Source organism: Leptosomus discolor, chromosome 21, assembly GCF_034619465.1.
Source record: "Leptosomus discolor isolate bLepDis1 chromosome 21, bLepDis1.hap2, whole genome shotgun sequence".
NCBI lineage: Eukaryota > Metazoa > Chordata > Aves > Leptosomiformes > Leptosomidae > Leptosomus > Leptosomus discolor.
Window position 1 is genome coordinate 5,349,544 of NC_141411.1, and position 25,053 is coordinate 5,374,596.

The following is a 25,053-nucleotide window of genomic DNA, read 5'->3' on the forward strand; positions in this document are numbered from 1 at the left end:
CCTGAGACTGGATTTTGTTCCCTGCTGCTTCCAATATCATTCCAGCATCTCAGATCCAGCTGGGTTCTTTTCCTGCCTCTTTCCTTAGCCTCGTTTTTTGTCTCCAAAAGAAAGTGGTAAAGTTTCCCAACGAGTATTTTGGAGGGCTCTTGTGCTCTGGGGTAATCGCAGGGGGAAGGGGCCGGGTAACTGCCAGCTCCTCCACAGCGGCTTTTGCTCCCAGTGTCTGAGGGAGATCAGGCAAGGCAGACACATGGGGAGCAGAGATGGTGTCTGAGGGCTGGTTTTAGGCTTTTCTGGCTGTCGCCACAGTTTCAGATCACAGCAGGGAGGGTCTGTCCATCACCAGCAGCAGCCCTTTTTCTTCTGGGGTGGTTTTGGTACCTCTTCTGCTTTATTTTTTAACTCCTCTTCACGAATTTTGAGCAACCTGGGAGAAAAGGAAGCAAATTAGCCAGGTATTTCCCCCACAGTGTGCATTGCTGTGCTATTTGTCTTGACAAGCATCAGCGAAGGAGGCTCAGCGTGGCTGAAAGGAGTTAGGAGCCTTCCAGCTCAGGGCGATTTGAGAACCATGGCCTCTGCTAAAAATGCCAACCTAAATCAAATCACAGCCAGAAATTATTTCAGTCAACCCAGGCAGAAATCAGCAGCATCCTGAGAAGGGTTTTATTAATCTCCTTGCAATGCTGACTGTTCAGGAGACATCTTGCAGTGCTTCTCTCCAGCTCATCCCAGCTGCTCTGAGTTTTCCCTGGCATTTCGGCACACGGAGTCTCCAGTGCCAGTAATACACCCACATTCGGAGGTAAAAAAGCAGGAGGGAGCCCATTAAATTCAGGACAGCTAGCAAAATCCAAGCCTATGCCTCACCTGATTAAGCTGACCATGGACTCGGAGACGTTGTGGCCCGAGGCAGCGCTGCATTCGTGAAACACCAGCTGATGCTCCTGGAAGACACAAAACCCCAACAGAAATGTAACTTTCTGGCATTGGAATAGCTTCATATGGGAGTAAATAGCCAAGGGACAGTCATGGTCAAGGGAAAACAGGAGGATTCAAGGAAACAAATAAATCAATAACTTATTTACTGGAATATGGGGGTGAAATCCAGCTTTTCTGGTAGCTATGACACCAACTTGGAATACCGAGGAAAAGGCTAACACTGCAGACAGAACAAGATGTGATGCCCTCTGGTTAGTGGAGCGAATACGGAGATGTTAACTAGATATTCCTGGGACTTTTGTGACTGGTTTGTGATTAAAAAGAAAAAAAAAAGCATCTAACCCCATGTCTCCATTTGTAAAACTGGTCAATGGATGCTGGCCTAAATCCCAGAAACTTTGAAAATAAGTCAATAAAGGTGAGATTCTTCTCACCCAATTTTTTTTAGCAATTTACATTTGAAGCGATTAATTGTACTTTAAGCATTTCAGTATGTTTAAAACAGGTTAGGGCTTGGTGGTTTTATTATTATACGACATTGGGAAGACATGTGACACTTCCCAGCAAAGATAAGCGGAGCTGGAAATGTTTTAATTTATAGATCCAGTTCCCATAACTGGTTTACTGGGGCGGTGCAGAGCCAAAACCAAAACGATAAGGGGAAAGCAAGGCAGGGAAAGGGGAGAGACGTGTTCAGAGGTCACTTTGCCAACCACCAGTGCACAAGAGGTAAGTTAAGGGCCTTTCTCCAGATCCTCAGGCTGGTGGCACCCAGCCGTAGCTGTCCTTGCCTAACCTGGGTGGACAGCACGCTTTAGCGGGGCCGTGCACCTACCTTGGCCAAGCGTTCCCCCTCCTCCGTAGGGACCTGTCTCTGTGCGGCGCAGTCGGTTTTGTTCCCGAGAAGCAGAACAGCGACTCCGTCTTCTGCTCCTTCCTGGGCGATTAAAGAGGGGAGGATCAGGAGCGTGCCTGAATCTCCTTTCAATCACAGGCGACCACACTGTCCAGACACATCCTGGAGCACCGTGAAGGATGCCCATGGATTTGGGCCAATAACAAACCCCTTAAATTCTTAAGTGAGTTTAACAGCGTGTAAGAAAGGGATTTTTTTTTTTCCCCTTAAATCATCTGTCCTGGTCTATTAACAGGAAACACTGCAAAAATGTGAAAATTGTCAGTATCTGAATTTAAACCCTCCAAGAAAAATTATTTTCTAACGAAAGCAAAGCAGAATGCCCTTTACGAAGTGCTCGGTCACCCCCAGATGTCCCTCCCTAACTGGTGGCAGAGATCAGACGGGGAAACGCTGATCTCGGAGTCACCACCAGTTTCCAGACCTTGGGGACAGATCGAGGTTCTCCTGCTTCACCCACCTGGATGCAGCTCAGCCAGTACTGCACGTCCGAGAAGGAGCACTCCGATGTGACATCGTACATCAGCACGACCCCGTCTGCCTTCCGGAAGAACTGCTTGGTGATGCTGCGGTACCTGTGTGCATTTTAAGTGGTCACTGATAAAGTCTGAGGTGGTTTTCGACCAGAAGCGATCTGAAACCCCCCGTAGGAAAGCTCGGAACGCGTGTCTACAAACAAGGCAAACCCCAGATTTTGCTCCTATCCTGATCACAGAAGCTGTACAAACAGCCCGAGTGCTTATTTTTATCTTAATTACTTCCTTCATTATTCTTTATCAAATCACACACTGTACAGAGTCCCTTCTTAAACAGCCCCTACTGTGCTTAGCAAAGCCAAGAACATTCATTTCCACTGAACTGCCAGAGAAAAGAAAACCACAGCTTGCTCTCCTTGAGCAGAGAGCACAGCACCTCACCTTTCTTGACCGGCTGAGTCCCACAGGCGGAGAGCAAAGCGCTTGTTGTCCACAACAAGGTTTTTGACCTGATAATCCAGTCCTAGGGGACACAAAAAGGGATCTTTTGGTATTGTAGAGTGCACCCCTGCGACAGAGGATGGACAGAGAAGGCACACGGTGCAGGTGTGGTCTGAGGCTGCAGCTTAAGCTGGCTGGTCCTAAGTGAACCTCCAGCTTTTAGATCTTTGATGGCTGGATTTTGGGAAGGTCTCTGGTCTCATGATGAGTAAAACCAGGTTGGTTAAGAGAGGAGAATATGGCTGAAAGGCAAAGTAGAGAGAAAAGCACTAGGGCCATTGGTATTTGTGCCCTAGAGAGAGCAAGGAGAACCAGCATTGCCTGCTCCGGCATGTGAAGCTGGTCGTCTGATTTGGTGACAGGTTGTATAGCACGCTTGGCGTGAGCTGTAACACGCCTGTACTGATCACCACCAGCTTGTGGGGTGAAGGAAAGGGAACGTGAAGGTCCCCCAGGCAGCTGCAGAGCCAGGCTGGGCAGGAGCTGGAGGACACCTACCTACAGTGGCAGTGAGGTGTGGGTTGAAGGTGTCAGCGTGCAACCGGTACAGGAACGATGTTTTGCCCACGTGGGAGTCCCCGATGAACAGTACATTGTAGAGATGGTCTGGGTCCAGGCAGGCTTCAGGAGAACCCCTTGGGGCAGCTCCTGCCCCATCTGCAGTCACGGCCCCTGGTTGTCCTGCGCTGGGCTTGCCTTCTTGGCTCATTTTCCACCCAACCTCTTGCTTCTTCTCCCGCTGACCAGCATTGAGGTCTTTGCTATGTTCTCCCAAGAGCTGCCTTTGAGGCTGCATGCTGCTGTTGGCTGCAGCCCCCAGTGAGCAGTCTCCAAGGACCAGCCCCAACTGATCCTTCCCACCATCTTCCTCTTGTTGGACCCTTGTTGATGCTGGTGGCACCTCTTGTTTTGGAGGCTCAGCAGGTCTGGCAGCTACCTGCTCTGTTTCCATCACATGCGGTGGTTTCTCCTCCGGCTGCTGGGGAGCAGTGTGAAGCCTCATCTTATCTGCCTGTGCTGAGACCTGCTCCTGAGGCTCACTTTGGGCTGCCTGTCCCGAAGCGCCTAGCCGCTGCACATCTGGAACGAGAACATCCTCCTGCATCATCGCTTCCAGCTTTAGCGTGCTGATTTGTAATGTCACCTCAGAGACCGGGGGGACCAGTGCAGATGCACCATCATCACGGCCCTGCTTTATGCCTAAACTCTGAATCTCAACTAAAATCCTTGCCCCTGCCTCCAGCCTCTCTCCCCGTACCACTTCCAGACCTTGAGCTCCACCCAACAGTCTCTCCTCTGCATCAGCCCGGACTCTCTGTGGTATTTCCCATATCTGGGTGTCCTCCAGGATCTGCCCATCTGGACCAGTGAGTGCTCCCAGCTTTGCTTCCAGACCAGGACCCTCAGCGGCATGTACAGGGTGTAAAGTGGCTTCAGGCGGAGGGGACACATGTGCACCAGCAGTACCCTCCCCCACGCCTGCGGTGTGAGCTGCACACAGACCTGCCTCGGAACCAGGACTCTGGCTCTGCTCCCCTTTCCACATCCCAACTGCACCCAGGGGTGCCACATGTGTCTCTGCTCTCCTTCCCGAAGGAGATTCGAGCTCCGCCACCTCTGCCAGCGGCTGCACATTCACACCAGTGCTCTGGTCCTGCAGAGTGCCCAGGATTTCACCCCCCTCCCATGGTTGCACACCTGCACCAGCCCCCTCTCCCTGCCTGAACCCCAATCCCTGCAGATCCAGCACAGGCTCGTGTGGCAGCTCACACTCACCCTGCCCTTGTGCCCCATCAGCAGCCTCCTCCATGGGATGTACAGCTGCTCTGTCCTCTCCTCCCTGGGGGGTTTCTGGGCGGCCTCCCCCACGCAGCTCCCTGTCTCCCAAAGACTCTTCTACTTCCACCATTTCCATCGACTCTGGTTTATCAATCTGATCCAGGGGTTGCACATCTGGAGCCACGCTCCCTCCCTGCTCTGTCCCTGGAGATCCAGCCTCTCTCAGGGGCTGCAGAGCTGCCTCCGTGCTCCCTCCTGGGGTCACTTTGAGCTCAACGGCCTCTGTCAGTAGCTGCACATTCACACCAGTGCTCTGGTCCTCCAGCATGCCCAGGCTGTCAGCCTCCTCAGGGGGCTTCGTGCCTGCACCAGGCCCCTCTCCCTGCCTGAAGGTCACTTCATGGGGGTCCGGCACAGGCTCGTGTAGCAGCTCACACTCGCCCTGCCCTTGTGCCCCATCCTCAGCCTCCTCCAAGAGATGTATTGCTGCACCGTCTCCCCATCCCTGGGGGGTTTCTGAGCTGCCACCCCCATGCAGCTGCATGTCTGCCTGAACGTCCTCTGCCTTCACCTTTTCTGGTTTACCAACCAGACCCAGGAGTTGCACATCTGGAGCCATGGACCCTCCCTGCCCTTTCCCTGGGGAGCCGGCCTCGCTCAGGGGCTGCAGAGCTGACTTTGTGCTCCCTCCTGGGGTCACTTTGAGCTCAACTGCCTCTGTCAGCAGCTGCACATTGTCATCAGTGCTCTGGTCCTGCAGAGTGCCCAGGATTTCACCCCCTTCCCATGGCTGCACACCTGCACCAGCCCCCTCTCCCTGCCTGAACCCCAATCCCTGCAGATCCAGCACAGGCTCGTGTGGCAGCTCACACTCACCCTGCCCTTGTGCCCTGTCCTCAGCCTCCTCCACCAGCTGCATGGCTGCACGGTCCACTCTTCCCTGCAGGGTTACTGGGCTGGCACCCCCATGCAGCTGCATGTCTGCCTGAAGGTCCTCTGTCTCCTCCATTTCCACCAATTTATCGACCACATCCAGGGGTTGCATATCTGGAACTACACTCCCTCCCTGCTCTGTCCCTAGGTAACCAGCTTCACTCGAGGGATGCAGACCTGCCTCTGCGCTGCCTCCTGGGGTCAACTTGTGCTCAACGGCCTCTGTGAGCAGCTGCACATTGTCATCAGTGCTCTGGTCCTGCAGAGTGCCCAGGATTTCACCCCCTTCCCATGGTTGCACACCTGCACCAGCCCCCTCTCCCTGCCTGAACCCCAATCCCTGCAGATCCAGCACAGGCTCGTGTGGCAGCTCACACTCGCCCTGCCCTTGTGCCCCGTCCTCAGCCTCCTCCACCAGCTGCATGGCTGCACGGTCCACTCTTCCCTGCAGGGTTACTGGGCTGGCACCCCCATGCAGCTGCATGTCTGCCCAGGAGTCCTCTGTCTCCACCATTTCCACCAATTTATCGACCAGATCCAGGGATTGCGCATCTGGAACCACGCTCCCTCCCTGCTCTGTCCCTGGAGATCCAGGATCGTTTGAGAGCTGCAGAGCTGCCTCCGTGCTCCCTCCTGGGGTCACTTTGAGCTCAACTGCCTCTGTCACCAGCTGCACATTCACATCTGTGCTCTGGTCCTGCAGCGTGCCCAGGATTTCACCCCCCTCCCATGGTTGCACACCTGCACCAGCCCCCTCTCCCTGCCTGAACCTAAATCCCTGCAGATCCAGCACAGGCTCGTGTGGCAGCTCACACTCACCCTGCCCTTGTGCCCCATCAGCAGCCTCCTCCATGGGATGTACAGCTGCACTGTCCTCTCCTCCCTGGGGGGTTTCTGGGCGGCCACCCCCACGCAGCTCCCTGTCTCCCAAAGACTCTTCTACTTCCACCATTTCCATCGACTCTGGTTTATCAATCTGATCCAGGGGTTGCACATCTGGAGCCACGCTCCCTCCCTGCTCTGTCCCTGGAGATCCAGCCTCTCTCAGGGGCTGCAGAGCTGCCTCCGTGCTCCCTCCTGGGGTCACTTTGAGCTCAACGGCCTCTGTCAGTAGCTGCACATTCACACCAGTGCTCTGGTCCTCCAGCATGCCCAGGCTGTCAGCCTCCTCAGGGGGCTTCGTGCCTGCACCAGGCCCCTCTCCCTGCCTGAAGGTCACTTCATGGGGGTCCGGCACAGGCTCGTGTAGCAGCTCACACTCGCCCTGCCCTTGTGCCCCATCCTCAGCCTCCTCCACCAGCTGCATGGCTGCACGGTTCGCTCTTTCCCGCAGGGTTACTGGGCTGGCACCCCCATGCAGCTGCATGTCTGCCCAGGAGTCCTCTGTCTCCACCATTTCCACCAATTTATTGACCAGATCCAGGGATTGCGCATCTGGAACCACGCTCCCTCCCTGCTCTGTCCCTGGAGATCCAGGATCGCTTGAGAGCTGCAGAGCTGCCTCCGTGCTCCCTCCTGGGGTCACTTTGAGCTCAACGGCCTCTGCGAGCAGCTGCACATTGTCATCAGTGCTCTGGTCCTGCAGAGTGCCCAGGATTTCACCCCCCTCCCATGGTTGCACACCTGCACCAGCCCCCTCTCCCTGCCCAAATCCCGATCCCTGCAGATCCAGCACAGGCTCGTGCGGCAGCTCACACTCGCCCTGCCCTTGTGCCCCATCAGCAGCCTCCTCCAGGAGACGTACAGCTGCACTGTCCTCTCCTCCCTGGGGGGTTTCTGGGCGGCCACCCCCACGCAGCTCCCTGTCTCCCAAAGACTCTTCTACTTCCACCATTTCCATCGACTCTGGTTTATCAATCTGATCCAGGGGTTGCACATCTGGAGCCACGCTCCCTCCCTGCTCTGTCCCTGGAGATCCAGCCTCTCTCAGGGGCTGCAGAGCTGCCTCCGTGCTCCCTCCTGGGGTCACTTTGAGCTCAACTGCCTCTGCCAGCGGCTGCACATTCACACCAGTGCTCTGGTCCTCCAGCATGCCCAGGCTGTCAGCCTCCTCAGGGGGCTTCGTGCCTGCACCAGGCCCCTCTCCCTGCCTGAAGGTCACTTCATGGGGGTCCAGCACAGGCTCGTGTGGCAGCTCACACTCGCCCTGCCCTTGTGCCCCATCCTCAGCCTCCTCCACCAGCTGCATGGCTGCACGGTCCACTCTTCCCTGCAGGGTTACTGGGCTGGCACCCCCATGCAGCTGCATGTCTGCCCAGGAGTCCTCTGTCTCCACCATTTCCACCAATTTATTGACCAGATCCAGGGATTGCGCATCTGGTACCACGCTCCCTCCCTGCTCTGTCCCTGGAGATCCAGGATCGCTTGAGAGCTGCAGAGCTGCCTCCGTGCTCCCTCCTGGGGTCACTTTGAGCTCAACTGCCTCTGCCAGTGGCTGCACATTGTCATCGGTGCTCTGGTCCTGCAGAGTGCCCAGGATTTTACCCCCCTCCCATGGTTGCACACCTGCACCAGCCCCCTCTCCCTGCCCAAATCCTGATCCCTGCAGATCCAGCACAGGCTCGTGTGGCAGCTCACACTCGCCCTGCCCTTGTGCCCCATCCTCAGCCTCCTCCATGGGATGTACAGCTGCACTGTCCTCTCCTCCCTGGGGGGTTTCTGGGCGGCCACCCCCACGCAGCTCCCTGTCTCCCAAAGACTCTTCTACTTCCACCATTTCCATCGACTCTGGTTTATCAATCTGATCCAGGGGTTGCACATCTGGAGCCACGCTCCCTCCTTGCTCTGTCCCTGGAGATCCAGCCTCTCTCAGGGGCTGCAGAGCTGCCTCCGTGCTCCCTCCTGGGGTCACTTTGAGCTCAACGGCCTCTGCCAGCGGCTGCACATTCACACCAGTGCTCTGGTCCTGCAGCGTGCCCAGGATTTCACCCCCCTCCCATGGCTGCACACCTGCACCAGCCTCCTCTCCCTGCCTGAACCCCAATCCCTGCAGGTCCAGCACAGGCTCGTGTGGCAGCTCACACTCGCCCTGCCCTTGTGCCCCATCCTCAGCCTCCTCCACCAGCTGCATGGCTGCACGGTCCACTCTTCCCTGCAGGGTTACTGGGCTGGCACCCCCATGCAGCTGCATGTCTGCCCAGGAGTCCTCTGTCTCCACCATTTCCACCAATTTATTGACCAGATCCAGGGATTGCGCATCTGGAACCACGCTCCCTCCCTGCTCTGTCCCTGGAGATCCAGGATCGCTTGAGAGCTGCAGAGCTGCCTCCGTGCTCCCTCCTGGGGTCACTTTGAGCTCAACTGCCTCTGTCAGCAGCTGTACATTGTCATCGGTGCTCTGGTCCTGCAGAGTGCCCAGGATTTCACCCCCCTCCCATGGTTGCACACCTGCACCAGCCCCCTCTCCATGCCCAAATCCTGATCCCTGGAGATCCAGCACAAGCTCGTGTGGCAGCTCACACTCACCCTGCCCTTGTGCCCCATCCTCAGCCTCCTCCATGGGATGTACAGCTGCTCCACCCTCCCCTCCCTGGGGGGTTACCGGGCTGCCACCCCCATACAGCTGCGTGGCTGCCTGGGAATCCTCTGCATCCACTAGTTCCAGTGCCTGAGCCTTAACTGGGAGCAGCACACAGAGGTCTACACTTCCCGTTGGTGTTTCTACTGGGGAAGGCCCTTCCCCATGCACCACAGCAGCTCCCCTTTCTTCCCCCAGCCCTAACTCCGGTTCATCACCTTCCTCCTGCGGTTGCCCACCTGGAGCCACGCTCCCTCCCTGCTCTGTCCCCGGGCAGCCAGCCTCGCTCGGGGGCTGCAGAGCTGCCTCCGCCTCTCTGAGCAGCTGCACGTTGGCATCGCCGCTCTGGGCCTCCAGCGGTTGCACATCTGTCCCCGCTCCACCTTCCTGCCCGTCGGCGGGCGGCACAGCCGCCGGCAGCAGCACCCCTGCTCCCTCGCTCCCTCCCCACGCTGCGCCTCCTCTTGCGGACTCACCCTGGGGCTGCGGCTCTGCCTCCCTGGGGTGTGTTTCCTCCACCTCCCCTTCCTCGGCCCCGGCTCTGCTGCTCGCTCCGTGCTGAGCTTGGGCTGGTGGCACATCGGCATCTAAAGTCTCTCCCCAGGGCTGCACCTCCGCTCCAACGCGCTCTTCCTCCGGCATCCCGAGGCCAGGAGCCACGGTCACCGCGGGGAGGACGCTGTCCCCCTGGCCTGCTACCACCCGTGTCTCACCTCGGGATGGTGGCTCTGGCTCCAGATGTTCTCCTGGCTTTATTTCAAGTCTCTCGCAGAGCCCCGACGGTGGGTCAGCCTCTTGCCCCAGCCCCGTGCCCGGGGGCTGTGCATACTCTCCAGGAGCCGCGGGCTGGCCGAGCTCAGCTGTGGCAAGCTGCCACCCCACTGCTAGACCTGCCTGCTCAGCCTCAGGTGGCCCCAGACCTGCCTCCAGATTTTCTCCCTGGCTTAATGCCGCTTCCTCAGCTTCTCCTAGGGGCTGTGATTTTTCCCAACCTGTTGTTTCCTGCATCCATCCTTCTCCCTCCACCTCCATCAGCACCTGCTCTCCTGCCTCCGTGCTCTCTCCCGGCGCTCCTTGCAGACCCTCAGCCGCCTTTAGCATCAGCTCCTTCATAGCAGCACCCTTCCCCTGCAGCGAGAACATCCCCTGCACCTCCTCCAGGCTCTCTCCCTGCTCTGCCCCCGGCTCCTGAGCCCTACAGGGCCCGGCTCCTGTGGACGCACCAGCCTGTGTCACGTCTGGAGCACGAAGCTCAGCTGGGGCTGGTCCTTCTTTCAGGTCTCCTTCAAACAGCTTGTGACCGATGTGTCCAGGGAGGGTCTCTTGCAGGACCCCAGGGCTTGTGCCACGGGCTGCGGCTGCCTCCAGCCCCGTTTGGGGCTCAGCATCATCCCGGGGGTGACGGGCAGTGTCTGCCTGCATGGGAGGTGCAACCAGGGCCTGTGGCTTTGACTGTTTGCTCAGAGCCGCTATTGCGTCATTCATCTCTCTTAGCAAAGAGCTTCGGTCAGAAAAGCGTTCCTCTTTCAGAAATTCTGGGATAGGGTTCTCTTCCACGGAGCTTGCTCTCGGCGGGGCTCCCAAAGGGCTTATTTCTGCTGGCAGCACTTCCCAAACCCTGGAAAGGGCAGAAAATGGGGAGGATCAGCCCAGTTCCCAGGTTGGGCTCCAGCTCCCTCCCACCCAACTGGGCGGGGGTCCCTGGTCTACCACCTCACCCCATCCCTCTCCAAACCAGATGTACCCTCTGGGTGTACTGGCAGTTCACGCAGGTAGCGATGGGGACAGGGGAAAGGGGGGATGCACACCCAGGGAGCCAGACCTGGGGCCGTATCCTGCCCGGCAGGCGAGCGTGCCTCTTCCCAGGCTCCACGCTCACGTTACCAGAGGTGAAAAGACAACTCTCGGCCAGGTATGGCGAGTGCCTGAGCCAAGGGAGCGATGCAGGGCGGTGAGCCGGGATAAGAGACCTGATCTCCGGGATGAGAGGGGTGGGTGGGAAAGGAGCACTAAAAGGACTAAATATCGTGTTTTGCCTGGGGAGGGTGGAGGACTTGGTGCTCGGCACGAGCTCGCAGATGTCGAGGGCACGAGCTGAAGCAGCAGCAGGTGCCCAGGACCCCTTACACTTGGTGGGTGCTCTTGGCTTTGAGCTTGCCGCTCTGGGACCCCAGCCTAGTCTGCATCTTGGAGTGGTGCTTCGCGCTGTTCTCCAGACTCATCTGCAGAGAGAAACGTGCTTGGTGAGGGAAAGTATCTACCTGAAATGATGCTGAGCTCTCCGGCAGGTATCCAGATGTACCCCCACAAAATCTTGGGGGTACCAGTACTAAGGTGTTGCTACCCCCTCCCTTCCCAAGCTTCTGTATGGCACTGACCCACTTTGAGAAAGCTTTTAGGGGAGGCACCGCCTCTGCTGCGGAAGCACTCTGTGCTCTTGGGCTCCCCAGCACTCCCAAACCGAAGAGCATAAGGCCCTGGAGCATGGACACCCCATCCCATCCCCTCGCACCCAGCTGAAGTACCTGCGGGGACATTGGCATCTCGCCGGGCAGCTCTGCCGCCGCTCTGTCCCTGCAAACACAGAGCACAGGGGTCAAAATGGCAATCGCAGCCTCTTCACCGTGCCCACGCCTGCCCCAGGATTGTCCCCAGCCCCAGCAGCAGCGTTGGGCTGGAGCAGGATAGCAAAACCCTTGGATCAGTCCTAGGTGGGTCCTTCTGGGTGAAGGACGTCCCCGTCTCCGCTGGTGCTGCCCTACAGGGACACGTTAAGTGCACGGTGCTGATAGTCCCGGCTTTTCTTCTGATGCTTTTCACACCAAGCCGCAATTAGTCTGCACCGTGGAGACCACTGAAGCGTAACGATGGCTGAGACACATCAAACTCATTCCCCACCCGCTGCAACCCCCAGGAGGAAACCGCAAAGGCGCAGAGGGACGTGCCGGTCCCTCAGCTACTCACCCGGGCTCCTCTGGGTGCTCTCGAGCCAGTGCAGCCCTCGCTGTCCGCAGGCGCCCGTGGGTCTGCTGGAGCTGCTGGTGGAGGTGCTGCAGGTGGTCCTCCAGCACCCGGTTGCTCTCCTCCAGCTGCCGGTTTTCGGTGCTGGCAGCCTGCTGCGTGCCGCGGAGGCTGTGGCACCGTGCCTCCAGCTGCGGGATGGCAACCAGGACACTCACACCCTGCCAGGACCCCCCATGAGACCCGTGCCAAAGAACGATGGATAACCATCTCCTCTAGACCTGGGGCTGAATTTTTTCCCCCCCCTCAGAGGGTGGAGAGTAGGAAGCTCAACTCAGGTGCGCTGGGGACAGAGGGGAGCATGGGGACGGGGTTGGCAAAGGAGAGGGGATGGCGGCCCTGTGTCACAGCCTGCATCGAGGACTGCTGGGGACAGCCCGAGAGCAGGTGTACAACACCACGTTGCTGCTACAGGCACAGCCCACAGACCCCATACACGTGATGGGGGACGAGGGGCTGGGGGCAGCTCACCTCCCTCTGCGCCGTGACCAAGCGCTGCACCTCCCTCTCGCTGGCCTCCAGCGCTCGCTGCAGCTCCACGCCATGCTGGTGGCACTGGGCCGTGCTCTGGGACGGCAACAAGGATGTTAGCGCCCACTCGCCCATCTGGGAGCTGCCATGGGGGTTCCGGGCTCCCCCTGGGGTGGGCAGCAAGGGGAGAGGAGCAGCCCGTGGACCCACCTCGTGCTTCAGCTGCCACTGCTCCTGCTGAATCTGCTGCTCCAGGGCCTCGCAGAGCTGCTGCACCTCCTTGCCGTGCTCAGCCACACGCCTGCCGGGGATAGCAAGGCCAGGGGGATGGGCAGACCCTGCTGCAGCGGGTGCAGGTCCCTGGGACCCCACATGGCCCACAGGACCTGCACGCTACAGCCAGGTTTGCCTGGAGGCGTTGACCCAGCAAGGACATGTCCAGCAGTCTGAGTCCGGCACTTTTGCCATCCCGTGTGTGACTGTAGAGGGAGCCCAACCCCAAATGTCAGCTCCCAGTGAAACCTCTGCTCCAGCCACCGATGGAGATCCTGAAAGCAGCCAGGTTTCTCCCTCCTTGAGTTCATCACCATGGCTGGGGTGAGCAGGGGGCCCCATCCCTGTCCCCATCCTTCCCGTCCCCCTCCACTGCCCTGGGATGACTCACTTGTTCAGGGTCACCCCCAAAGCCTCCTTCTTCCTTCTGGCTTCTTGGATGCGGTGCCTCATCTTGGCCAGAAAGTCCTCCAGGTTGACCAGGAGCTGGGGTTCATCCTGCCGGAGCTTCACCCAGAGCTGCCAGATCTCCTGCCTGCAGGGAGAGGGGTGTTTTGCGGTGAGCATCGCCCCAGAACCCCCCAAAGCCCGGCCAGCTATGGGGTCCCAGGTCATTCAGCTCACGTCGTTCAGGACACGTGGTTCTGGGGGACAGATGAGCATTGGGGTGACCACAATCCTGTCCCCTGCTCCTGCGCTTGGGGCAAAGGCACTTCCAAGCCATTTTTGGGCTCGCTGCCTGCACGGGGACCAAAGCAGGAGAATACCCTGCCCTGTCCCAAGCCTTTCCCCCTAGGGCAGCTCTGCCCCATGCTGCAGGACACCCATGGGTGCTAAACAGGGCAGCTTACTCTTCAGAGACGTTGTCTGTGCCCAGCTGGTCCATGAAGGCAGCAAAGTGTCTCTGCTCCTCACTGTCCGCCCCCTCCAATGACGGGCTGGGGAGGACCAAGCGGACCCTCCGCGACGTCGTTTTCCGCCGGCGGTGGTCCCTGGCAGCTTTTTGGGAGCTCAGGAACTGGCCTGCCAACAGATACCCCAAAACCTCAATGCCCAGCTGAGGCAACAGCAAAGCCCAAACCTCAACATTTCCCACCCCGTGGCTTCGACAAGCCACTTGGTCACAATAGGACCCCGCACCAGGAGAACCATGGGCTGAGACATGGGCATGGGGACACTTTTTGGGCCACCATGTACCACCCAGCAAGTGGAGTGTTTCAGTTTCCCCCCGGGAAAGCACCAGGGCCATGTCCAGGATCAACCCAGGCTCCCTGGAGGCAGCGTGCTGGCACTTACAGAGCCCAGCAGTGAACTCCTCCGTGCTTAACCGCCCGGTGTTGGCAGCATCCAGCCCATCGAAGACAAGCTCCAGCTCCTCTGTGCTGCACGGGCAATCTGCCTCCTGCAATTTCTAGGAACAAAGCAAATCAGGTGAAAAACCTACCCATCAGCCAGTCTCCAGCCACCCCGGTGGCATTTAACCTGAGAAGACTCCCCCACCCCTTACCTGCATGTCCGAGCGGGTGACAAAACCCGCCTGGTCCTTGTCCTGCTCCCTGAAGAAGTCCTGCACCCTCTGCACTATTTCGGATGCCCACGGCGGCTCCTCGCCGGGGCTGGGGGCTGTCGCCGGGGCTTTGCCAGAGCTCTCGTGCAGCTGCTTGCGCCGGCTGGAGCCCATACGCCGGCCCTTGGTGGCCGCCTGGCGCTCAGCCATGGCTCCCAGTTCAGTCCTGTTGAGGGGGAAACTGGTGAGGGCTGAGCCTCAGCCAGCTCTCTCCTTGCTGGAGACCTTGGCTGTGGTGTGGTGGGAGATGGTGGAGTGGGACTGAGCTGGAAACTCATTTCGGCTGGTGTAAACGGCCCCCGGGTTTGGCAAGAGGAAGAGAGGCGCTTATCTCCGACTGCACGGTGCCAACAGAGCCTCGACCCGCAGCGAGCCACAGCCGTCGCCACCGGCCGCGAGCCCAGCACCCACCGGGCGAGCGGCTCCTCCTGCCACTGGCCGAGCGCCCATCCCGCCTCTCCCCACGCTTTGCCCTGGCTGTGGAGGACGCGCAGGGCACCGGCCCCGCTGGGGCTCAAGGGCCGCCCGGGAGGTGACACCAGCAAAGAACCAGCCAAGGCGATGCTGGAGGTCCGGGTGAGACGTGGTGGTTCCACCTGCTTTCTGGGAGCTCAGCAGCAGCTTTTAAAATTCCTCCCCCGGCTTTCACAGCCGTGAGTCACCTCCGGCGAGAGCTGCGAGGGGAGGTTTTCGGCGCGCCTGCGCGCTCGCCCGGGCTGGCGGGGTCTGAGCCCAGACTCTGCTCCCCTCTCCCCATCCCGGGGGGGTGGCGGTGTCACCAGCAGCCATCACAGGAAGAGGCTGTTCTCTGCGCGAGAAAGCCGAAAAACTGAGCGGAGGAAACCACGGCCACGGCCGATGCGGAGCCAAGGCCGTGCTCAAGCCGCCTGATGGCCACAGCCTGGCTTTCCGCTCCCAGCCTGGGGAGACCCCCAGCTCCTTCAGCCCCCTGCCCTTTTCCTTTTGCAATGGAAACGGCAATTCCGCCGAATCCCAGGGTGCCACCAGACATGTGGGTGTGGGACCCCAAACCATCTCCTTTCCCTTAAAGCACAACACCCACAAGCTCTATCCAGTAGCAACACGTGGACGTGAGAGGGTCTTGAGGAGTCATTGGAGCCCCACGGGACACCAGGGACAGAAACCGGGTACCTTTAAGGTGACCCCAGCCTCTAAGACAACAGAAGGGGGTCAGGTGGGGCTGTTTAAGGCATGGGGAAGCCCCCAGTTACCTGCCCCAGCTCCGGGAGCTGAGCTGAGTCCACGGCACAACGGAGGCACAGAATGAGCAGGGGGGGGCTGAGATGGGAACCGTGCACCCCCCAGCCCTGGCTAAGCAGGGACCCCCACAGCATCACCAACTCCCGGAGACCTGCCTCCCCTCCAAAACTTCCCACGCTGTTCCCAGCCATCAGAAAAAGACCCCCAGCCACCGCCCCTGCATGGGCAGCCAGAAGAAACCCCCCCAGCTCACTAACGGCAAGAAAACTCCCTTATTTTCCCTGCTTTTCGATTTATTTTTTTTTTTTAAAGGTGATGCACGAGCTATCCCCAGAGCAGCAAAGCTTACCTTTCCCACGTGCCGAGAGGGACCCTCAGTTTCGGGGTGCTTGGGGCAGCGAGGCTCCCTGGGCCGGGAGGGTGTTTGACCTGCCCTGCACCCGAGCTCTCCTTTTCTCTCTTACTCAAGGCAGCTTTCCGTTTTCGGGTGACACTCAACTGCCGGTGCTCACACGCTTCCTGTTTGCCGCATCGCAAGCGGGGTGCGGGACGGGCCCGTCCGCGGGGGTCACTGTCCCCCCCTCCCTGATCCGAAAGCCATGGCTCCGCTGGCATCATCAAGACCCGCAGCAGAAGTCCCCATCCTTTCCTCGTTTGCAATGGGCCAGACAAGGCTGGAAGGTGTTTGGGGCAGGGGAAAAGTATCAGAGAAAGAGCAAATGCTATTTTAAGAGTCCAAGCAACCCAAACTACAGGACTATGTATAACCCACAGATTATAATATCCTAGCAAAGGCAGAACCAAGCTCTGCGGAGGCTGTTTGACCCCAGGATTTGGAGATCTCCCCCACTGTGCTGCTCACACTGATAATTTTTTTAAGGATCCTGCCCGAATTATTAACTCAGCTTTAAAGCCGGCACCAAAACCACCGGGTTCCCCGCAGTCTGCAGCCCCACTGGTTTGCAAGGGGATGGGGCAGTTAGGTGGGGTCACGTGCATTTTTGCTCCACTTGAACTGCAAAATGGGAAAAGATCCGAAGCAAAAGCCCCAAATAATAACAAATTACCTTCAGGTTACGACCAGAACGATCACCCCCTGGCTCACAGCACAGGTCTGAGCCCCAGCTCTCAGGGCAGGAGCTGTGGGGTGGAGGCTGCTGCCCTGCCCATCTCTCCCCATCCCAGCTGGTGAAATCCCTTGCAGGGAACCGGCCGGGCGGGTGCCCTGCCCCATCACACCCACCCGGCCGCAGCCCAGCCCTGCTCCTTCGCCGTTCAACCCCTCCAAGCAGCGGCCAGCTCAGGTGCAACTGCTCCGCCTGGGCACCTGGAGGGCAACGGAGGGCTCAGCTGCTGCTTCTCTGCTCTCGGAGCAAGGCTGGTGCCTCTTACCCCAGATTGAAGCAAACCCCCCGGGCCACGCTGAGGTGCTCGGCTGGCAAAACCCACCCCTGAGCTCATGGTTGTCCCCTCATCTCACAACCCCCGGGGCTGCTTGCTGCTGCACGGAGGGTGAATTTTGGCTTTGCTTGCCTCGAGGATGCTTTTTGGGGGGAAACACTAAGTACCCCTGGGTGAGCTCCTTGATTCAGCCCCTCTGCCCAGCAAGACTGCAGCCGCAGAGCCCTGCCAGCAGCGTGCACCGGGGTTAGCACCATCCGTGGGAGGGGATGATCCAGCCCCGAGGAGATGCTGGGCACGTCTCGGTGAAAGGGGATCGAATATAGCGGGGAAAGGAGGGGAAGGACCTGACCCTCCTCCCAATCCTGGGAGTTCGAACCCTGCCATCCTCGCTCCGTGCTGAGGCCAGGCTCGGACGGGAGAGCAGCAAAAACACAACCTGGACTAAAAGTACGAGGTTTCCATCCATTCCTCGGCTCCTGGAAGCCCATCACCGTTTTGTGTCCCCAATGCTGGGGGGACACAGTCCTCCCCGAGCCAGGAGAGGTGGTGCAGGGCTGGGGTCTCCCAGGGGGGGTGCAAAACTCAAGCCCAGGTGCCAGGCTCCTTCTTTCACAGTGGAGCCAGACCCTGGCTGTCCTCAGAGCCCTGCAAACGGGGCCAAGGGGGTATTTGCTGATTTATTTCTCGCTTCCTCCATCACCACCGCTCCTGACAAACGGGAGGTGACAGCAGAGGGGAGCAGCTGGCAGCAGCCAAGGGGGCTGGAAGGACTGACATAAGGGGAAAGATTAAAAGGGCTAAATCTGTAGGGCTTGACTCGGCAGCAGCTAAAAGGCTGCGTGACTGCGCTCTGCAGGCATTTCAAGGGGCACCGGGCGTGCGTGGGTGTCACCCAACGCTACGGGGACAGGCAGATCCTCGGCTGAATGATGACACAAGGTTGTTACCACCAAAACTGTAGTTTCACCTGGATCCTCTGCAAATCAGGTCATTTATCACATTAAACACAACTTGAGCTCCCAGTCCACATACAAGGCTTGCTCAGTCCTCAGAGGAAGCAGCTGGTGGTGGAGGCACCCCCTGACTCCCAGGGGATCTCAGCCTGGGACTCGCTGCCGTATGTTGTCAGCAGCAGCGCCACCACACGCTCAGAACCCGGGTCACAGTGGGGAAGGGGGAATGATGTGGGCAGGGGAGGAGCTGACCCTCACCCAGGGGTCCTGCAGTGAGAGCCCACACAGGTGGCAGCAACTTCTGCTGGGGACACGGTGGCAGCACCAGTCCCTGCACCCCAATCCGCAGCAGGCAGCTGTCCCAAGGCAGCAGGGTTAAGCAGAGCAGTTGGGGTGAGGCTTTGCCCCTCTCTGCTCCCCCACAGCCCCTTCCCCCAGCTGGGTTTGTGCTGGAGCCCCCCCCCCGCTCCCAGCCAGCCCAAGGGCAGCTCCCAGCTCAGGGCTGCACCCCCAGAGTGACCCCCAAGCCCCCCAGAACCAGGCAGTGACCCAGACCAGAGCAGCCTCCTCCCCACAGCCAGACCCCACTTCCAGCAGTTACCTCCATTAATCCAGAGACACCAGTTCCCTGACACAAGGCCATTGTTTATTCAGAGTTAACATTTATAGACAAACAGGTATTTCTCCTTCTCCCCCACACAGACTTAACAGAATTTATTATTTTTTTATATATAAATAAACATTTAGTGCTGGGAGCTTGCCAGCTTCACCGACAGCAAAGTGCATCACGGTGCAAGGCAGGAGGTTGACCCCGTCCCTTTTCTGCCTGGGACCATCTTGCACCAGTTTCCAGAGTCCAAATCCAGCAGAGCTGGAGGTGAACCCCATGAAAGTGCTGAGACCTGACAGTATTGAGTCCCTCAAGAGCAGGGACTCATCCTTCAGCGCTGGGACCAAGCAGCCTTCGCTCCAGGACATCCCCCAGTCTCAGAGGTGACCAAGGCCACTTGCTCTGCAGAGTCAAGTGAAGGTCTTCTCTCCCCCCATCCCCTAAAGGGGACAAAGCCCAGGGGAAAAAAAAAAGCTACAATTTCATCTTTCAGTGTCATCCATGCTGGTGAGCAGGACTCCTTCCCCAGAGCGGTCCAACAGAGCCGGAGCAGGCAGCTCCCCAGCCTGGTGTCAGTGTTGAAGGAGGCAGGAACGTGGGGGCAGACAGCGCCACTCAAGCCAACAACAAGGTACAAAAGTGGGGTTTGGGTCAGCGGAGTCCAGGGGACCCCAAAGCCACCAAAGGCAGCATTGGTCCCACAATAAGCCCAGCCAGTTTGTCACCATCTGCAGCCCATCTCCCATGGGTGACAGCCCCAGCGAGTCACCCCAAGGAAGGGCTGCCCAGGGAACAGCGTTTCCTTAGCCAAGCAGCCATGGGAAGGATCAGCCCCTGGGTCCATCCTGTTGGGAAGAGGGCCACCACCATGTGCCAGCAACCGGGGTGTCCCCAGGGCTCTACAATCCACATCGCTGACCTTTTCTTGAGGATATCTGGTGCCACCAGGTGGCTGGGACACAAGTGTCCTCCATGGCCAGCCATCAGGCAGCAGAAGGACCACAGCTGGACAGCAGGATGGCGCAAGGGCGATGCTTCACCCCATCACCACAGGGCAGAGGACAACACTCTTCTCAGCAGGCAGGGCAGTGCCTTAGTCCCACCAGGCCCGTTCCAGTCCTCCTCCATCCCCTCCGTGGGGCTACAAGCCTCAACGTGGGCTATTCCTATACATTGCACACAGTGAAGGTCCCTCAGGACCCCAGAGCTACTCATAAATAAGGAACTACAGACTCTACATTGCTTCATACAGACAGCTTACACAGTACAGGGTGGGGGGAAAGAGCCACAGACACCCCCAGGGCAGGTCAGCATCGGCAGTTGTCCCCGACGGCAGAGGCACCGAGCACTGCCACGTCACGGCTTGGGCTTGTCAGGGACGATCCTCCGCTTGGAGCTGTAGAAATCTGGAGGGCAGAAAAAGAGGGTTGGAAAGTGCCTCCAGCCCATCAGGAGCAGCAGGGCAGGAAGAAGGAGGTGTCCCCAGGGAAGCACCCCAAAACCCACCCGAGGTGGACTCTTTTAGAGCCACCCACCCAAAGCCATGTGTTCCTGGAGAGAAGAGCCTGTAGGTCTCCACCATCTGTTTGGGCTCACCTCCATTTCCACCCCAGCCCTTGATCTCAGAGGACAGGCTCAGGAACTGAGGGTGATGAGCTATTTTGGGGCATCTTCAGCTATAAAACCCACAAGCCCGATGTAAGCCCCCATCTAACTCCCAGCAACCAAAAAGGCACCAAGTTTGCAGCCTTTTTCCCTTGGAAGATGGGCTCTGCTCCCCCAAGAGAGAGATGCACGGAGGGTAGTCCCCTCCCCGTGCCCAGGAGCCAGGCAGGGCTCTCACACCCAAGTCCCCTCCCTCTGTCCCTACCAGGAGGGCCATGACACCAACAAAGCCACCAAGCACACATGGAGGGACGCCAAAGCTCCAGCACCCACCTTTGACAGTGGTCTGCCCACGTTTCAAGCTCCGTGGGGAACCAGCCCTGTAAACCTCTGAGCTCTGCTGAGACCCCTCGGGGCAAATCCTGCCAAGATGGTCCTTGGGGGGGGCCTTGTGGACCAAGGAGCTCCTGCTCTCACTACTGGTGGCTTTGACCAGGCTGTGGACCTTCTGGGGTGGCTGCTCAGCTGGGAAGACCCTCTCCCACTCGAAGTGTCCTTCCAAGGGAGTCTCTGTCTCAAAGTTGAAGTTCCAGCGCTGCTGAGCTTCTTCCAGGTGTTGCCTGAACAGGTCCTCAAAGTCATTCTGGAGCTGGTGGTGATCCACGGGGCCGAAGAGGTTCCTGCACACCTTGCTGCTGCATGGCATCTGCCCAGCCCTGCTCTGAGACAGGGGCATTGTGGCAGCTGGGGGGAAAGCAGAGCAAGTTACTGGAGTGTCAGGCGAGCCACGAGCAAGCCCCAGGGCCGGCACATTCGCTACCAGAGCAAAGCACACGGTAGCCAAGGTGCGACAAGCTGGGTTGGGCTCTGCAACGAGGCAGCCTGGAGGGGACCTTCATCTGCCAGTGCTCCTCTTGGACTGGGGCATTTGGGATTTCAGCAGTGTTTCAGGCAAAGGCTTGACTGAGGTCAAACACAGCCTGATGCGAGGCAGAAGGATGGGGAAGGTGCAAATGTTGACGTTCCCCATTCCTCCTCCAGCAGGTAAAGCCCCACCAGGGCAGAGCATCCAACACCTTGATGCTGCCACTGGTTCCATCCACAACCCCGCTGCGTTCCCACTTCCACGCAGCCACAAGGCAAGTTGGCACATGGGCGAGTGAAGCAACAGGATGTTTTTCTGGCCAGTTTCTTCATTTCAAGAACCCAGGCCTGGTGGCAAGGAAGCCTTTTAAGCAACTGCAAGAACATACCACAAGCTTGACCACTCAGTTAACCACCCCCGTTATCTGCAAGAAGCTGTTGGGTAACCAGAGACAAGACCCTGTTTGTTTTTTTTTTCAAATCGGTGCCAAAAAGCTTTGACCTTCACAATAAGTGGCAAAGCCTTGTCTCCCGAGCAGCCCTCCCCCTCACACACGCGTGGGGCTAATGGGTCCCTCGCGCCGCCCGCAGTTACAAGGAACCTCGTTATCAGAGCAAAGCAAACAACGCTCTGGGATTTGATGACTTTCGGAGCTAAGGCTTGACCCTGCTTGGACAGCCATGCTCATGAAATCGGCTTTAAAAAAACAACCCCAAACAGATTCACAGGAATAAAATCCCTGCGTGCAAGACAGCTTTCTCATTGCCCACCCAATCTGAGACCACAACAGACCCCGAGGCTTGCACCCCCAAATGTCCCCAGGAATGGGGTGCTCAGCCTCCCGCAGGGAAGGCTTCTGCCCAAATTCGGCACCCCCAGCCCCTCCGGATCTCCTGTGCCACGTTACCAGGCAGGCCACCAGCACGGCGTGCCTGCGGGCGGCTGGAGAGCCTCCAGCCTGGGGGCTGCGGGGGCCACGCTCCATCCTCAGGGCCACCCCAACGCTCTGCCCTGCCCCAACCCCGCTTCCCTCCCAACCCAGACCGACCATCCCCGAGTAAAAATAGAAAATCCAGCTTCCTATCTCCTGGCAGTCAGAGTGCGTAAACAGGGTGACCTCATTGCAAGGCAAGTCCCAGCATGTCCAGGCAAGCCCTGGCAGGTAGCAGGCAGGGGACATGTTTCGGCACGCTGACTGGACACCCGCCAGCCCTCCTCGCTTGTGTCAGACCTCGATCTCCCCATCCTCAGGCCACCTCCATGGCCCAGGTGCCACCCTGGAGCCTCGCACGCCGAGAGAACAGCTTCGCCCTGACTCATGGCTGCAGGTTGCCAGAGCCACCAAACCGGGAAGGACCAGGGCCAGGTCACCGGCCCCTCCCGTGGGGCTGGCGTTGCGTTTCACAGCCTCGCCAAAGCATCGAGGCTTCCTGCAACGCAGCTGGAGAACCCCAAGACTCGGGCAAAGAGGTGATGCAGGTGCACGGTGGCGGGAAAACCTCTCCCCGCCGGGAGATGAAGGCGCTGCCGGGGACGCGCGCGCACACACACACACACACACACGCACGCACCCTCGCCAACCCCACAGGCACCTGCGACGCCTAAGACCAGTTACACCAGTTGGGGGAAGGCTTGGGGAGCAGGAGGGGCCGGGAGCACCCGCACCCGGGGGTGGATGGAACCGGCAGCCGGTGTCACCCCGCGGGAGGGGCGGGGGGGGGGGGGGGGGAAGGCGCAGAGAACGCCCCGCTCATGACACCGCTGGGCCCACGGGACTCTTCAGCCGCCGGGGCTATTCCGGAGCCCTCAGGGGAAGGTGTCGGGCTCCCACCCGCCCCGCAGGGATGCTCCGCGGCGGGGCTGCCCGGCCGCGCCCCGCACCGCGCCCCGCCGCCACCGGGGGGCGAGCACAGCCCGGACCGGGGCTCCGCGCCCGCCCGGGGAGGGAGGGGGGGGGGGGGGCGCGGGGGGAGAGCTCCGGGGGCTCCCCCCCCCCCCCCCGCCGGGGCCCAGCCACCCCCGGCCCCGCCACCGGGCGCGGCCCCGCTCCCTCCCCTGCGCTGGGGACGCGGCCACCGGGGCGGAGCCGCCGCCCGCTCCCGCTGCGGCTCTTCCCCCGCTCCCCACCACCGAGCCGGGCACCGGCGAGCCCCTCGCCCCCGCCAGCGAAGGGCCGGAGCCATCGGCCGCAGCCCCCGCGGGGCCGCCCCGGCGCGGCCGCACTCACCGTCGCGTCGCGTCGCGTCTCCCGGCGGCCGGTGCCCGTTGCGTCTCGCAGCGTTTTATACAGGGCCGGGGCGGGGCGGGGCGGGGCGGGGCGGGGCCTCGCCGCTGCTCACCGCGTCGCCCGGGATTTCCCTCCCGCCCCCCCCCCCGCCCCGACCCGGGACCGGACCGGCCCCCCCCGGGGCAGCCGCCTCGGTCCTGTCCCGTGTCCCGTGTCCCGTGTCCCGTATCCCGTGTCCCGTGTCCCTTAGCCATCCCGGTCCCCATTCCCGCGGGGAGCGGGGCGCGCCGGGACCCCGGTCACGGGCTGCGGGATCCCCCTTCCTAGAGGGGTGCAGGGCCCCTGCATCAGGGCATACAGAGAGCCCCTTCCTAGGGGGGTTCAGGGAACCCCCATCGGGGATACAGGGACCCGCTCCCTAGGGGGGGTGCAGGGATCCCCCCATCACAGGATGCAGGGACCTCCCAGTTACAGGGACCCCCTTCCCAGGGCACACAGGTACCCCCCTGCTGCGGGGTACAGGGATCCCCCGTTAGGAGATACAGGGACCCCCTTCCTAGGGGGGGTGCAGGGAACCCCCATCGGGGGGTACAGGGACCTCCCCGTTACAGGGACCCCCTTCCCAGGGCACACAGGGACCCCCCGCCAAGGGATACAGGGGTGCTCTGTCCCAACCGGGAGATGCAGGGACCTCACAGAGCGGCGCTTTCACGGGCTGGAGGGGGGGTGTCCCCATCCCACCCAGGCTTTCCTGCCCACCGGGTCACGGTAGGAAGGGGGATGATGAATTAAGGAAGGGGTGACTCAGCCCCTCGGAGTGCCCACCTCAGAGCCAGGCCGGGATGATGCTCCCCCGGTCCCCCAGCACTGCCTGACCCCATCCTAGGCCGCACAGGCGGCCCCGGCCTCTCCTGCTGGATTTTCTCCCCGGGGTCTGGCTCCGCTCCACCGGCTGAACCCCCCTGGCACCCGGCTGTGGCCGGAGAAAAGCGTTTTGGGAAGGATCTGCAGTTCTGAGGCCTGCAGGCTCCCGAGCAGGGGATGCGGAGGAGGAACAAGCCCAGGCATGTCCTGCAGGAACCCACGGGGAGGATTTGGAGGGATCCGTGGCTCCTCTGAAAAATGCATCCAAGTCCACGGGCAGGAAAGGTCTGAACCCAGGGCAGCTCCTGGTGGGATTAAACTGCCAGGCCGGGGGGCACCTGCCCCTTGTGCTGCAGGACGAGCTGGGTGAGCGGGTCTGACTCTGCCCCACGGCAGAGAGCTGATGCCCTCAGAGTCAGCCCACCCCGGTGCACGGGGGGCCATATTCGGCAGCACCCTCCCAGCGTGACATAAACTGCCCCGGCACCTCGGGCATCGCAACTCGGGCAGCAAGGGTGCAAAGGCGGTGTGCTCCTGGGGGGCACGAGGAGGTGAGAGCGCACTTCCAAGTGACAAAGACCAAGTTAAAGTGGTCCCTTGGGGGTGCCAGGCACCCTCAGAGGCCCCTGGAGCCCCTGAGCACTGGGGTGCTGAGCAAGGCCCTCGGCGTGCAAAACATCCCTGCGTTTCCTGGCTGGACTGAGCCGCTGGAGAATATGTTTGGGCATGTTTGGGGCAGCAGCGTTTGCCGTCACCAGGCCCCCGTCCGTGGCGCTGGGCCGTGGCACTTGGGTTATCGGCAGCTGCTTGTCCCCTCGGCTGCCTCCGGACGGGCACGGCGGGATGGGGAGGAAGAAAGGTGCCAGGAAGATGTGAGCATCCTAAATTAATACCACACACTGCAG

The 25,053-nt window shown here is 60.0% G+C and overlaps 2 protein-coding genes across 2 annotated transcripts; both read right to left on the minus strand.

The window, feature by feature from the left end:
• Positions 1–299: 299 nt before the first annotated feature.
• Positions 300–14,549, minus strand: RAB44 (RAB44, member RAS oncogene family). The gene is made up of 20 exons (XM_086476514.1): positions 14,340–14,549; positions 14,129–14,243; positions 13,684–13,855; positions 13,224–13,367; positions 12,770–12,860; positions 12,560–12,655; positions 12,032–12,219; positions 11,593–11,641; positions 11,476–11,496; positions 11,195–11,265; positions 9,307–10,685; positions 7,668–8,748; positions 6,494–7,589; positions 5,904–6,055; positions 3,337–4,952; positions 2,779–2,860; positions 2,322–2,436; positions 1,781–1,882; positions 874–950; positions 300–430 (listed from the first exon to the last, which is right to left on the minus strand). Exons 1-20 carry the CDS (start codon positions 14,547–14,549, stop codon positions 343–345), a joined length of 6,945 nt encoding a protein of 2,314 aa, XP_086332640.1. The 3' UTR covers positions 300–342.
• A 4,052-nt stretch (positions 14,550–18,601) lies between these two features.
• On the minus strand, positions 18,602–23,303 carry CDKN1A (cyclin dependent kinase inhibitor 1A). The gene is made up of 3 exons (XM_086476561.1): positions 23,285–23,303; positions 20,526–20,936; positions 18,602–19,993 (listed from the first exon to the last, which is right to left on the minus strand). The coding sequence occupies exons 2-3, from the start codon at positions 20,926–20,928 to the stop codon at positions 19,944–19,946; spliced, it is 453 nt and encodes a 150-aa protein (XP_086332687.1). The 5' UTR covers positions 20,929–20,936; positions 23,285–23,303; the 3' UTR covers positions 18,602–19,943.
• Positions 23,304–25,053: the final 1,750 nt, after the last annotated feature.

Bases quoted from the DNA above. Each gene is read 5' to 3' on its own strand.
- RAB44 (XM_086476514.1), bottom strand. From the start codon at position 14,549: ATGGCTGAGCGCCAGGCGGCCACCAAGGGCCGGCGTATGGGCTCCAGC. The intron at 12,861-13,223 runs GTGAGTCATCCC...TATCCCCGGCAG, and splicing joins TTGGGGGTGACCCTGAACAA to GCGTGTGGCTGAGCACGGCA. The intron at 11,266-11,475 runs GTGCCTCCCCTA...AACAGCGCGAAG, and splicing joins GTGCTTCCGCAGCAGAGGCG to CACCACTCCAAGATGCAGAC.
- CDKN1A (XM_086476561.1), bottom strand. From the start codon at position 20,928: ATGCCCCTGTCTCAGAGCAGGGCTGGGCAGATGCCATGCAGCAGCAAG. The intron at 19,994-20,525 runs GTGGGTGCTGGA...TCTGCCCTCCAG, and splicing joins TGGGCAGACCACTGTCAAAG to ATTTCTACAGCTCCAAGCGG.